Below are 15,359 nucleotides of genomic sequence, written 5' to 3' on the forward strand. Positions count from 1 at the left end.
ACAATATGTAAATGAACTAAAGACTATGAAATAATATTTTCATATGTACTTTTTACATATAATGTACTTGCTGAAACCAACCTCACAAAATTGTAGAACCATAATATGTGTCGTTCCTAATTTTCATTAAGCTTTGACGATTAGTTAATTGTCTTATAGGTATTGTTTTTGTGAAGCACGGAGTCGGGCCCTATTATCAGTAAATTTTGTGACAGACAAAAAGTATAAAAGAGATTTGTCAGACACACAAATACTCTGATTCATTTCCATGGCGGAGTCATTGTGAAATAAACGAGGTGACTTATCAATGAAATGAAAAACAAGTATGAAACTAAGTCTTCAATTGAAAAAACCTCCAAGAAAAAGCAATGAATGTGAATATTGAATAGAATTCTCACATAAAAACATACATAGGCATGTTTTATGGAAGTTCATATGAATAACCTTACGTTCACGAACTGAAAACTTCTTTATCAGTGGAAATAATCGTCAGTTACACCCTTTATTATATAAGGTAGGAAACAGAATAATATTGGCAATTGCAAACCGATCTCGGTTATGAATAATTTTGTTGTTGGTGTTCTGAAAAAATTGCATTACTATGATATGAAAAGACCTACACTGTTAATCGAATCGACCTACACTACAAATCGAATCGAATCGAATCAAATCAAATCAAATAATCAAATCAAATCAAAGTGTGCTTTATTGTCTGAAGATTCGTATCTTATTGACAAAGCTTGGTTGAAATAATTGAATAAAAAAACAAACAAACAAAATTACACATATTAGCTATCGTTACTTAGTCATATAAAACTATAAACTATACAATGATATACAATTTCAAGTTGATACTGAATACATGTATATGTAACAAAATAAGGCATAAAAAGATAATAGAAACAGTTTGTATTTACTTAGCACAATACAACACTTCAGGAAAATAACCAATAATAATGTATTTTGAAAATTTCCAATATTGATTACATGAACTCTATTGAGAGTCAGACACAAGTCAATCAATCAATAAATCATGCTTTATTGTCCAAGAAATATTCATTGACAAAACTAGTGAAACTTTATTAAGTTAACAATGTTAAAGTTTTTTATAAAAATATTGAAATTATGATATACAGTGAACAATCATTATAAGTTTAAAAAATGTACATATGCCAATACACATAGATAAAACAATATATAAACCATTACAGAAAATAAATAAATAAATCATCACAGATATGTAAGCATCTGAAATACTAAGTGTTAAAATACATCATCGTAATATTCCTTAAAGTCTTAATAGGCTTACTGCAGGAGTACTCCTTTAACCAATTTTCTGATTTTTTAAAAATTTGCTATTGCCCTATAGCACATTGGAAGGTGGTTGTATATTTTCTTGCTCTCATATATCAAAGAAAATTTTGAATTGCTGGTTTTGGGATTGGCAAGGATAAATTCCGACTTCTTCTCGTGTGGTAATGTCTGTCATTATTTACTGCTGAGTTGGAGTATTTTTTATGAATTAAGCAAACAGTTTCCAACAGGAATCAACAAGGTGAGAATTTTCTGACTGATGAAAAGTGGTTTGCAGTGGTCTTGTGATTTTGCCTTACAATACATATGTATCTGACAGCCCTTTTTTGTAGAACGAATACTGAATTTAGTAGTTACTGACTACAAAAACCCCAGAAAGCAATTCCATATCTCAAGTGCGACTCTACCAAGGAAAAATACACAATTCTGGGTGAGGATTGATTGAGTTCGTTAGAAACAACTCGAATAGCATAGCATAGCAGCCAGATGCAAGACTACCTGACACATAGGATGCAAAAGTCAAACTAGATCATGAAAGAACATTTAATTTTGCATTCCGATGATACTGCTGTAGTTGCAACTGGAAATTTTTGGGATAAGATATACACATATTATAAACTACAACTTGTTAAACCTAATGGATACCAATAGAACTGAATTCATGACATTTATTATGGTCCAAAGCGACCAGCCTAATGAAGATACACTCTGTATACATGAGTTTGATTGTGTGTCAAACAAATTTTTTTGTTCATCGATAGAGTGGACGCGAGAAATGAAATACTTGGAAATCATAGTGGATAAGCATTCATAAAGGGATGTCTATGTTGAATATGTTACAAAACATTTCAGAATATTGCTTAGACATTTTTGTGCCCTGCGAGATATTTTAGATAACGAAAACCGAATTATCATCTATAACTCTCTAGCTGAATCTAGAATAACTCAGTAAAATTATCAAAGTATGGGGCGGAATGTTCATAATACGTGTTTGAAAATTTGGTTCGATTTAAAAAAAGGAGGTAATTTCTTCTGCGAGGCTTCATAATGATTTGAAACTTCTGAACGTCCGTTGTCAATATACTTGACATTGTCTAATATGGATGACTATTAATAAGCATAAATTTGAGTGCAGCAAAGAACCTGAATGAGATATGTGCGGAATCTTTCTATCAGGGTACCTTTCTTCAAAAAAGTCACACACAAAGGTTCCTCTTCTATTATATTCCGAAGCTATATAATATTCCCCATCCAAATATGAAAATGATAAAAAAACTAATACTGAAAATGTTCTCCTTGAAAATACAACTTCAATACTCGAAATCTCAAGATGATTTGTTTGTGATATTATTTCATCCCTAACACTTTTTTCTCTCTATTTATTCTGTTCCTATTTGCTTCCCCACCTCCTGATTACTCTATGCAGAAAACGAAATATATGACTTAATCAAATATGTGAGTTATGTTTGTTATGGATTGTCAATCCTATATAATATTCCCCATCCAAATATGAAAATGATAAAAAAACTAATACTGAAAATGTTCTCCTTGAAAATACAACTTCAATACTCGAAATCTCAAGATGATTTGTTTGTGATATTATTTCATCCCTAACACTTTTTTCTCTCTATTTATTCTGTTCCTATTTGCTTCCCCACCTCCTGATTACTCTATGCAGAAAACGAAATATATGACTTAATCAAATATGTGAGTTATGTTTGTTATGGATTGTCAATCAGAGGAACAGCATAAGCTTAAGTGAATTTTGAGACAGTAGCTGGCAATATATCTGGGTGAAATGTTTTACTACATAGGCTGTATTTCTGTTATCAAAGTCATTTCAAAATTATTATATCGTCAGTAGATTGGAACTCTCAAACAGTAAAACAGTTGTGCAAAAGCCAAAACAAACTGAAAATCTGATGTAAAAACGCGGCGCTCCACTCATGCGATTTTTTCTTCATCTGCAGTTTAATGATTTCATCACGGCTTCGTTCTGAAAGATTCGATTTTCGCGGTATCATAAATAACATTGAGATGGATGGTGCTAACTTTGCTTCTATTATGACATAACAATTTATGAGTGCATAATCACAAATGACATAACCTCAATTGTCTTTGGATATTACTGGACTTTTATACCAACACTAATTAGCAGTGAGCGACGGTTTCTCGAGGGGTATTGTTGATGATATTATACGAAAGAACAAGTTTTGGTTAAGAATGAACGGAATCTCGACTGTTAGAAAAGACAAAAACCAAAATAAGTATATCTCAGTTCCATACCACCAATATACGAAAAACTGTGGAGAGATTTTCAAGGAACTAGGTCTGAAGGTGGTATTTAAAACTAGTCATGCACTACAGAGCCTTTTAGGAAATGCAAAATATTATTGACAGACGAAAAGATCTATTAAAATATGATATAAGGAACACATATAAGCACATTTAAAATATGGAAGACCAGAAAAATCAGCAGAAGCCCATCATATTTTGCAACAAAACCATTTCATATACTTCACTTCATCAAGAATAGTTAAACAAATTAACAATAACAGGCATCTAGTTGCCTATGAGAGCTTATAAATGAGTAAACATAATAATATTTTGAATAACGATGGTAGACCAACACCTGATAGTTCACCATGTTTAAAATATGTTTTTCCGTTAACCAGCTATCGCACCCGTACGAACGACAACCCTCAGAAGTCAAAACTTGTGCGAGCTAAGAATCAACGAGGTCCTACCTTTCAACGTGTGATCCCTAACACGGGTTGGACGATAGCAAGTGAAAATCGATCGTTCAGACTGGGGCTTGAACTACCGACCAACAACATGGCAGTCAATTCGAGTGAGTGAACAAAGCACCCACGTCGAACCGCCTGGCTACCGACCTATGTAGCTTGTTGAAATACTATTTCTAGTTATCAGATTTACCTGTCTAGTCACGTGTTTGGAAATAACGGTTTGGTGTTGGGATAAAACTCCAGTCATTTTCATTACTACACCAAAGGTTCCAAACAGTGTATTTTCTTTGGACGCAGTATGACAAGTGTCATAAACTAAGAAACTGAATATCGTCAATTTGTTTAGTCCTTAATTATTTTTCGAATATTTCAAATGTTTTTATAGTCATTCTGATGTTCCAAGCGGTGACAAATTCAACAGATTTATTATTCCTCTGCTTCTAGAAGTCTACATTCATATATTCGTTCTGGAAAATATTTAAGGAACATAATGGCATTTGGATCGTTGTAATGCTATTCCAATCACTTTTTGGGGAACAGAAACAATTTCAGCGATGAAAATGAAAGTTTTCATCATATGACTGATTTTCATAACCAGCTTCGTTCAGCTGGTAACAGCTTTGCGGATATTACATAATGAGTTCTCTCTGAAACACTACTGACTCATTCTAATTAAGAGGAGGCCGGAATCGTAATTAATGTATTCTTTAATTATACAAAGACGCGAAACTTCATTTAGGATTAGACAAAGATGTAAATGGTGAAATACATAAAGTGGAATCTGTATTTAACTGAGTGGAGAGAACTGAATGAAAATGGTTTCAATTCAGTGGAGAGTAAAAATTCTAATTCGGAATGGAGCCCTAGGTATTGTTCTCTAAAACCCGGTATAATTGTTGGAGATTTTCACAAATATGAATTCATTAGACGTTGTGGTATAGAACTTAATACAAGGTATGTGCTTCCACCTGAAATATTCAATAAACGTTTCACTTCATTTCAATATTTTTAACTATTTCACTTCATTTAACAAAAGAAAATTATTTGAAATGTGAAATGTTTTGGTGAAAAATGAAGCGTTTATATTGGAGTAGTAATAAATGTAATTTAAAAGTATCATGAGAGATTTCAAATGAAAATATTCTGAGTGTTCATAAAAAAGAATTTGATTGTTTTGGAATATACATATTCACTGTACGTCACACCATTTATTTATTTTCTCGTACCCATTGTGGTTTGACAAGTGAGACATCTACAATATTGTTTTGATCTCTGAATTCAATCATTTTTGTGAAGTGTTTCCTGACGAGAAGGATTTTCATTTTTGCAACTTGGACTAAGAACTGAGGTGGCACAACAAATTCCTGAATAAAACAATGAATATTTTAAAAATTTGAATATTTGAAGTATCTTCCTGTTGAACGAAAGAAAACATTTATTATTTATTGGTATTTCTAATTATCAATTACTATTTGTTGTTAGTAATTCTCAATTTTCACATTTCGATAAAACTCTAGAAAAACCTTTTTTTGGCTTTTTACTCCCTTTTTATTATATCAATAATGAAAAACTACCAAATAAAGATAAAACTGAATTGATAGTATTGACAAAATTTTGTAAATCAGTAAAAATATTTTTTCTAACTGATATACGTAAGCGTTTCACTGATATTTTGATTTTGTTAAAATTTCCATTTTTTCATATTATATATTAATTTTGAATGGAAAATCGAAAGATTATACGTAAAATGTTTTTTTTTAAATCAGTTTCTGGCAACACTAGTAAAACCTCATTTTTGACGAATGCACAGAGCAAGGAATATAATTCTAGCCCGTAGTCGTCGATCACAATAGAAGTTTCCCCAACAAATTATAAAGAGTCAAGTCACCTACTCCTAAAGCCAATCATCTCGGTCTCCACCACCTACTCACTGATCTTGTTATATTTGAGTTTTGCATGTACTCAATACTTGAATATTTGAGACAAACTACTCTGTTAAAATAATTAGGTTAATTTTAATTTCTGTCATTTTTATCAATTTTTATGTTGTACTTTTCGAAGTACATACAGATATATTAATACACTTTGCCAGCGTTTTATCCAATTCTCGAATCAGTTCTGATAAGCACTTTTTGGTACGTCTTTGAGCTCTCTCAGCTATCTTCATTCTTGAGAACGAAAAAGTCACAGGAGGACAAATCTGGTGAATATAGTGGCTGAGGCATGATTATGGTGTTGTTTTTGGTCGAAAATTACGAACAAGCGGTTTCGATGTCATAACCTATGATTCGTCACCAGTTATGACCCTTTCAAGCAAATCTGGTTTGCCGTTGACGTCATTTTACAATTCTTGAGGGACGCTCATGCGCCGAACATGCAAAGCACTCCAGCTTTTATACCTCTCACCAACAAAATAAACATGTCAAACAGCAGAAAACTGTTCGAGACGTATGGAGACTGTAGACGTATGTAGACTGGAGACTGTATAGAGACACCTACGAGAGAGATTGGTACAAAGGCTGGCGACATGGTTCGGGCAACTATTTTTACAAGTCTTCAAACGTAACGCACTATGAAACTTGGAAAGAAGGACGAATGGAAGGTCCAGGTATATTGAACTACACGTTCTTCAGGTGAATAACTGTAGTATATATTCGGAATTCTACCTGCAGAATATTTTGAAAACAATTTGGTTTGTATCTATGTAAAATAATGAGCCGGACACTCTGGGGTGAAAATACCTTCATTCCGAAACTATGGCGCTTCTAAGATCGAAAGGCGGTAATATTCCACCTTGTTTTATGCTCTATAGATTACCTTTCTTGGATTCGAATATGTAGATACTTATTCATTTCACAATTACAATTACATTTTACAATTCCCGAGGGACGCTCATGCGATGTTTTTTTAGGTCAAAATTAAGCAATTTTGGAACGTACTTGGCTACCACACGTTTCAAACCCATAATTTCAGAAAAATTACATCGAAGAAGCCAACCCATATGCCGAAATCCTCAGCGACTCCACTATATTATTCGACGATTCTCTACAACAATGTTCTTCACTTTCTCAACATCTTCATCGGTTGTTGATGTGCTGGGGCATCCAGGGCGAGCGTCGTCTTTCACATCTTCTCGACCTTCTGTGAAAAGCTTGTACATTTTTCTAATTCAGAGTACAATCATCGTAGGCCACTGTTGATATTTTTAGTCTTTTTGAGCACTTAGTTAGATTTTTTAAAACACAATTTTATGCAAATTCTGTGATCCATTTTTGTCGATAGCAGAAAATCGCCGAAAATGCAAAGCACTTCCAGCTTTTATACCTCTCACCAACAAAATCAACATATCAAACAGCTAAAACTGTTCGAGACGAGTTCCAACATGGAAAAATTGCTAATAGAATATACGTTGCCCGCGAAATGTCAACATTTAGGTTTTTTTGAACAGCCACATATATATTTCAAATACAAATACCACAGAAAAAGAAAGTCTTTGAAAATTCTGCTCACTTACAGTTTAAACTATAATTTCAAGGTAACCCTTCAATTACTGACTAGAAACTTTATTGTCACAATGGATTTTCCTAACGTTTGAAGTGAGATGTAAATTCAAACACCTGGAAGGGACCACATTTCAATTGAAGCTGTATTGTGTTACTTTCAGCCCTGTCAAATAATTGTCAAAATTGCTAACTTCAAAATTAATTTTCTCCGAGTCTATTCAGTTAGTAGTTGACGCATACCACTCTGTACACATGCCTCATAAACGTCTTGTCAATGACTACTTTTCATATGTCAATAAAGTTCTCGAAATAAATATCGAGATTTATTTCAATCAGTAAAAGGAGAAATCTGAGATGTCTGATACTGATGAGGAAGACGAAGATAAGGAAATTGCAGGTGAAGGAGGTGAAGGAAAAGAAATATATCCCTATGGGGAGTATGAAGGAGGCAGAGATGATCAGCTGGATAGACATGGGTTTGGAAGTGCTCTTTTACCTAATGGAGATATCTACGAGGGTGAATATTACCATGGGAAGAGACATGGAAAAGGTATTGTTTGACTTTTTTTGTAAAGTTTCAAGAACAATCCAGCTGTATTATATCCACCAGTTCGTTGGCGAAACATTAGTTTATTTTTCTGATGATAAGCGGAATTTATAGTAATTTTCCTTGAAAAATTCTGTCATATAGAACTTACGTTAGGATAAAAGTGAAGCTCTGATATATGAAAGTTCTTATCGAGTCATCTAGATACTCCTATACAATATGTAAATATTTTCAGTGAAAAAATCTCTTAGAATCAATATGAAATATTTCGTTCTATTTAGAGTTTTTGGAAAAATTGGCCAATTCCTGGGATGATGCATTTGTTGCAAAAGTGGACAGCTTTTTTCTCACAAGATTCAAACATTCGAACAAATATATTGATGGAGCCGATAATGGTTCCGTTCTCAGGTATTGGTATCAGTTTACAACTATCTCTATATTCTATATTGAACATCAATTTGACAATGGGTCTTTGCGCTATAAATATCCTATTGTATTAGAGGATCAAGAACAGAGCCTTAAGAAACCCCCAACCTAACTTCGTGTTCATTAAACACTGAATTTCCTTGCTTCACAATAGTGCTACGAACATTCAAGTATAACTTAAACCACAGTAGCATGTTTTTTGGCAAACTCAGCACAATGTCTAATGCTGCCGGCAGACAAAATATCCACAAAATCATTCTTCAGAATCTGCAACTTTCTTTCATCACAGATAGAAGCAATTGTTTGAATTCAATTTTTAATTTTCCTAGGTATATACTGTTTCAAAAACGGTGCCCGATACAAAGGAACATGGAGAAAAGGCGTCAAGCACGGCAAAGGGGAATTCATTTATCCAGATGGTACCCGCTATGTGGGTGAATGGAAAAAAGACCTGAAACACGGACAAGGTACTTATTACTATGCCAATGGAGACACCTACGAGGGAGCTTGGTACAAAGGCTGGCGACATGGTTTGGGCAACTATTTTTACAAGTCTTCAAACGTAACGCACTATGGAACTTGGAAAGAAGGACGAATGGAAGGTCCGGGTATATTGAACTACCCGTTCTTTAGGTAAATAACTGTGGTAAATATTCGAAATTTTGCCTGCAAAATATTTTGAAAAAAATTTTGCATCCGTATAAAATGATGAATAGGACACGATTCTGGGGTGAAAATTGCTTCATTTCGAAATTATGGCGCTTCAAATATCGAAAGACAGTGATATTCCACCTTATTTTTTGCTCTATAGATTAACATCCTTGGACTTCAATATGTTGATATTTATGATATTTTGTGACTTATTCATTCCTTCATTCATTTATTTGATATACATGTTTATGCTAGGAGAGAATTTTTTTTAAATAATAATATTACTACGTAGGTATGAACAAATGGAAAAAAATCAGAAGTCAAAGTTGAAAAATTCAATAAAAAACATTATATCAACATTGTGTAGATGAATATCAGAGAACATATAAACAGATTCAATTGTAGAACTTGATACCTTTATGATAAATCTAGTCTTGCCTAACATCTGTAACTTTTTGATTACCTGAATACAAAGCATAGTGCATTCTAGTTAAAAAAAGTTACAATAAGTCATTTGGAAATAATTTTGTAGAAAAATCGTGAAACGCAGAAATGTAAGACAAAAATGAAAAACATAAGTATGTATTGAAATTGTTACATACTTTCATGGAAATTATTATTGTTAATAACGTTTGGTTATTGTTAATGTTCCTTGAGAAAGTCGAAATAAGGTATGTGCGCAAAACCATATACGAACTTGAAGACTTTAAAGCACCAGTACCGATCAGGATTTCGAATGAAATACTAAAAAATAACTGCGAGTATATAGATGAGCCTCTAACATTTTTATTCAATCTTTCCTTCCAAACAAATAAAGTAACATCTCATTTCAAATGTGCAATCATTAAGCCCATCTATAAAAATGGTGACAATGTTATCTTCAGTTCGCAATTTGGTTTCAGGGAAAAACCTCAACCCAAGATGCTCTTGCACTGCTTATTTTAAAAATATATCAGGCCCTGGATTTCAGTTGTCCATGCCTGGGTGTATTTGTAGATCTTGCATGGCTTCCGACACGGTTAGCTATAAGCTTTTGCTGGAGAAAGTGGAACGACTAGGATTTCGTGGCAGAATCCTTAGCATTATCAAAAATTACCTAGATGATAGAAAACAAATGGTAGAGGTGAACAAAACTTATAGCACAGAAAAAACTGTTCGATTTGGAGTACCCCAAGGTACTGTTCTGGGACCTGTCTTGTTTCTTATTTATATAAACTGAAGATACGATCCCTAGGTACTGTTTTTTCTTTTACTGACGACACGGCACTCATTTATAATGTAATTCTTGGGGCGAAGTTGAAGAGAAAGCAGAAAAAGACATTTAAAATATTATTGGGTGATTCAAACTGAATCTACTCACTGTCAATATTGAGAAAACTAAAATATTACCTTTCACATCTTATGAATTGAACCTACCAAGCTTCACCGTCAGGATAGAAAATGAAGAAATTTGAGTTGAAAAAATGGCCAAGTACCTAGGCGTCCACATTGATAGTTTTTGGAAATGGAATAATCACATCACGGAACTCTCGAATAAAATTCGGTCCCTTATTTACGGGTTTACCAGTTCAATAACTTTATGCCCTTCCCCAAACCAAAAATACTGTACCATGCTCTTGTGGAATCTCTACTGCAAACGAAATTATAGCATGGGGGGAGAGTACGTCACTGCCACATTCCGCTACTTATCCGCTAGAAATCTTACCAAAAATGATATTGAAGGCAATGTTGGGAGTTCCTTTCACATATTCCAGTAATCAATAATTTACAGACGCGAATGAATCTGATGGATATCACGCGAAAAATATACTGATGTTTTATAACGATAGAAAATTTAGTGTACAAACCGTAAATTATATCCACTATACCAGAAATGAACATAAGATACACTTATTGCAAGCTAGAAAAGCAGTTGGACAGAGATATTTTGCGTATATTACACCACAACTTTTTGAAATTATTACAAATGTTGAGCTGAAACTCCTGAAACAAAAGCTTTCTCGAGCGTTTTTGAGATTACCTTTTGAAATAATTGCAAATGTTGAACTGAAACTCCTCAAAGACAAGCTTTCTCCAGCTTTTTTGAGATTTCCTACATTTATTTTACCTCAATAATGTATTGAAATTTTTCTCTATATTGTAGTTCTGTTATTTTGTATATATATTATTAATAACAAACGTTATCAAAAGTCACGTTGCCTTTTGATATAGAATACGCAGTCTCTGGAGTGAGTAATACAAACGTTTTCAGAATTTTTCATCGACCCAAATTCCCCATCACAAAATGAAAATGGTTCGTGTATTGAACGGAGATGATTTGTAAATTGAATTTTGTAAGTTTTTCCGATACCGATGTGATTCAAATCCCAATTTGGTACTTCAAATTCACACCCCATATCTCTCAAAACTGAATATTCAGACAGGAATTTTGAGTAAATATATCAAAGGTCCATTCTTTTCGAAAGTAAACATAAATGGTATGAGATATTTCAGTTTGCTGAATAATTAGGTTATGCCAAGCATGAATAACGACATCCAGTTCTCTTTTGTGAAAATGTGAGATTTCCTACATTTGTTTTACCTCAATAATGTATTGAAATTTTTCTCTATATTGTAGTTCTGTTATTTTGTATATATATTATTAATAACAAACGTTATCAAAAGTCACGTTGCCTTTTGATATAGAATACGCAGTCTCTGGAGTGAGTAATACAAACGTTTTCAGAATTTTTCATCGACCCAAATTCCCCCATCACAAAATGAAAATGGTTCGTGTATTGAACGGAGATGATTTGTAAATTGAATTTTGTAAGTTTTTCCGATACCGATGTGATTCAAATCCCAATTTGGTACTTCAAATTCACACCCCATATCTCTCAAAACTGAATATTCAGACAGGAATTTTGAGTAAATATATCAAAGGTCCATTCTTTTCGAAAGTAAACATAAATGGTATGAGATATTTCAGTTTGCTGAATAATTAGGTTATGCCAAGCATGAATAACGACATCCAGTTCTCTTTTGTGAAATAGACAAGTTTCTCAAAACGATTGGGCTCCTCCTTATGGTGTAGTACCTTTGCAACAGTTCTATATAATAACTTTTCGAGCCGATGGATTGGAAGGAGCGGTTTTACAGAATGACCACCCAGATTTTCCAATTTAACTCCACTGGACTTTTTTCCATGAGGATGTTTGCATCATAAAATTTCACTTTCTAATTGGAAAGTAAATACAAACTCAGAAAGTGATGTATTTTTTCAGACATTGCCTATCGTTATGAAGTTGAATTGGATGCAGTATTGGAAGGCTTTTCAAATAACGTATCACTCGACAATTTTTCTAATATGAAATTTTTTGGGTTGTTATGATGGCTGACAAGAGGCTACCTTCCTACGTAAAAATGGGTCCCTCTGAAAATAAACACGTGTACTGAAGTACACGTGTTTTATGACTTTTTTATAGTCTCAATATCAAATATCTTATTGAGGGTGGATTATTTCAACTGAAATGCTCTGTATACGAAGAAACATAATTTGACTTCATGTGGGGATGGCAAATCTAACAGTTTTTCCGGTTTATAGAAATTAGTTGTAGACTGTCTGTAATGACACCAGTAAATTCCGCCTATTCTTATTTTATTCCTTGATATAGACCTTTTTGTTATAAATATATACGGAAATATCATCTGAAAATTTCATGACATTTCCCAAAAGAAAATAATTTTACATCTAATAGAAAAAGCATATCTTCGAAAGATTGTAGAACATAAAATATATTCTGGATTTCACAAAATTACCATAAATCTATAAATTCTGTTATCGAAATTAAGTTTGTGTATAAATCAATAAAAATATCTTCTCAGTTGAAAAAAATGTTTAATTGCATAATTGATCACGATAGTCTTTACCTAGATATTCGGATGTCGAACTGTTTATACTGTGGAAAAAAAATTAAGCAGACTCAATTTATTTTTGGTGATTCAACTATTACAATAAAGATTTGACCTTTGTGATACTGAAATGAAAGTTCTTTCCTGGAAATTCAGAAATTTAATCAATAAATGATAAAAATTGAAAATTTTCATTTGTTTTCGTAGAATTTAATATGAACAACTTATTTTTGACGCAATATGATCCACTCAAAAACTTTGGAATTGGCATAGCTCTCAATTAATTTTTCTGGTTGAGCTCTTTAAATTGAATAGAAACTTATCCGAAACATCTAATCACAATGGAAATATATCTTTCTACTTTGAAAAGAAATAATCTGGGGAGAGATGAGTTTTTTGGAAAATAAGCTTTTGTGCTTTCCACTTCTCCATCATTGACAAAAAAATGTGAATTTTTGAGGGAAAAAATTGCGGTAAAAACTCTTTATTGAGATATGTAGTGTATACACAAAAATTTCTCTCGAATACAAATTGAAAGAAAAAACAACTACTTTCATATTGACATTGAGTTACACGAAAATCGATTTTTCTCATTCAGTTTTTTCTACAAATAAGAACGCTACAGAATGTGATATATGGAAGAGTATTGATATGAAATGTCACTTACATGGGACACTATCATCCTCAGTGGTGTACTTCGAAATTTCGGAATAAGACAGTTTTCTTATCACCTCATCAGAACCATTGCTGCTTTAGACACGGTGATAGTATGTATTCAAATCCATACTGTTATTTAATTCCAGTCATGGGGGTTTCATTTGAATTGCAAATGAAATATTTTCAGGGTATATCGGTATTTTTCAAGAAAAGGTTTTACGCTTTCTACTTCTACATGTTATGTTATCGAAAACGATGTAGATGAAGTGAGAATACAAATGTCTTGTCCTGAAACTCCGAAGTACACCATTGTACCTCAAAGAAGAATGCTTATGTTTGGGCTCTGGTTTCAACTAGTTGCCTTGCAGTGAAATCTGCTCCTGCTTTGCAAATGATCGCCTTGGGGAGCCTCGTTTATCTTTTGATATTCGAGGATTGTTCGCTGTCAGTGTCGTTGATGGCGTTTTTACGAGGGGGTATGTCACCGCTCATATTTACTCTTTCATAAATCACATTGTGTAGCGTTTCTATGTTAAAATTCTGTAGCGAATATTTGTGGTACAAACCGAATGGGAAATTTCGAATAATTCAATGTAGTTGTGTCGAAAGGTTTTTTTTCTCTAGTTAATATTTGAAGGAAACTTATGTATATGCACTATAATATGAAAAGTTCCTATAGAAGTTCATTTTTTTATGGAAGTTTTCCCAAAAATATTGTTCAGTGATGGAAAAGTAGAAAGCCAAAAATATGTCAATTTGTTTCAATGGATATATGATAAACATTTTAATATATTATTGTTCTGTTCAGATAAGTCATGCATGAGTTTATATCTACTTTTGATCTGCATGCTGTACATTCAACTCAAGAATTATAATTATTCACATGCATCACCTTTCAAATTTCCACAGATACCACGGAAGATTCGAAAAAAATCTTCCCAAAGGCCCAGGTTGTTTCACTTTTGATGCCAAATACATGCAGCATGGATACTACATCAACATGAAGGATCCCAAATTTGACTATGTTGGTGTGGAGGAGCTAGAGTTGGATCCGGAAAACCAGGAAACGGAATATCGCGGTAATCCAAGAGGAATTGTTCCCATCTGGAGAGCTCGTTCTGTTACTGAATATAAAACTGAATTGCTGCCTCCGGAACCTGTACCAATTCCAGTACATGAGTCCGAAGAGTCTCTATTGGATATAATTGAATATCTTCAGAAGCAATACGGCCGAGAGGGTTATGTCGTCGAAGAAGAGCAAAGAGCAACCCCGTCTCCTGTGCCTGAAGATTTAGCGCTTGATATACCTGATATGGATATTTTTAATCTTTAAGTTCATCTTAACGTGTACTTGAATTCAGAAAGTATATAATAATAAAAATTTGTTTTGAGTTTCAAAAACCTTCAAATTTTATATTAGTTGAATGAAGAAAATATTCTTCTAAAAATATAAGTAGATTTTCAGTGGAAAGACGAATTCAACAGTAGTAAACTATCCTTCAGTAAAATTACATGAAAAGAGCGCTATATACAAAAATCAATTTCCAATAATGCTTGGGAGTTCACTAACTTGAAAATGTTTAACAACTGTTCAATGGCGAAATTGAATTGAATTATTCCCCT

At 33.1% G+C, this 15,359-nt stretch overlaps 1 protein-coding gene across 1 annotated transcript; it reads left to right on the plus strand.

Annotated features, from left to right (window-relative positions):
* The first annotated feature begins 7,743 nt into the window (after positions 1–7,743).
* Rsph1 (Radial spoke head protein 1) lies at positions 7,744–15,120 on the plus strand. Its single transcript, XM_023174103.2, has 3 exons — positions 7,744–8,114; positions 8,867–9,170; positions 14,646–15,120. Exons 1-3 carry the CDS (start codon positions 7,919–7,921, stop codon positions 15,067–15,069), a joined length of 924 nt encoding a protein of 307 aa, XP_023029871.1. The 5' UTR covers positions 7,744–7,918; the 3' UTR covers positions 15,070–15,120.
* The last annotated feature ends 239 nt before the right edge of the window (positions 15,121–15,359 follow it).

This window comes from Leptinotarsa decemlineata, unplaced genomic scaffold, assembly GCF_025532065.1.
Source record: "Leptinotarsa decemlineata unplaced genomic scaffold, Ldec_3_MD MMD2_tig00000505_RagTag_RagTag, whole genome shotgun sequence".
In the NCBI taxonomy this organism is placed as follows: Eukaryota; Metazoa; Arthropoda; class Insecta; order Coleoptera; family Chrysomelidae; genus Leptinotarsa; species Leptinotarsa decemlineata.

Coding starts and splice junctions, on each gene's coding strand:
- Rsph1 (XM_023174103.2), top strand. CDS start 7,919: ATGTCTGATACTGATGAGGAAGACGAAGATAAGGAAATTGCAGGTGAA. Junction 8,115..8,866: donor TGGGAAGAGACATGGAAAAG/GTATTGTTTGAC, acceptor TAATTTTCCTAG/GTATATACTGTTTCAAAAAC. Junction 9,171..14,645: donor TTGAACTACCCGTTCTTTAG/GTAAATAACTGT, acceptor AAATTTCCACAG/ATACCACGGAAGATTCGAAA.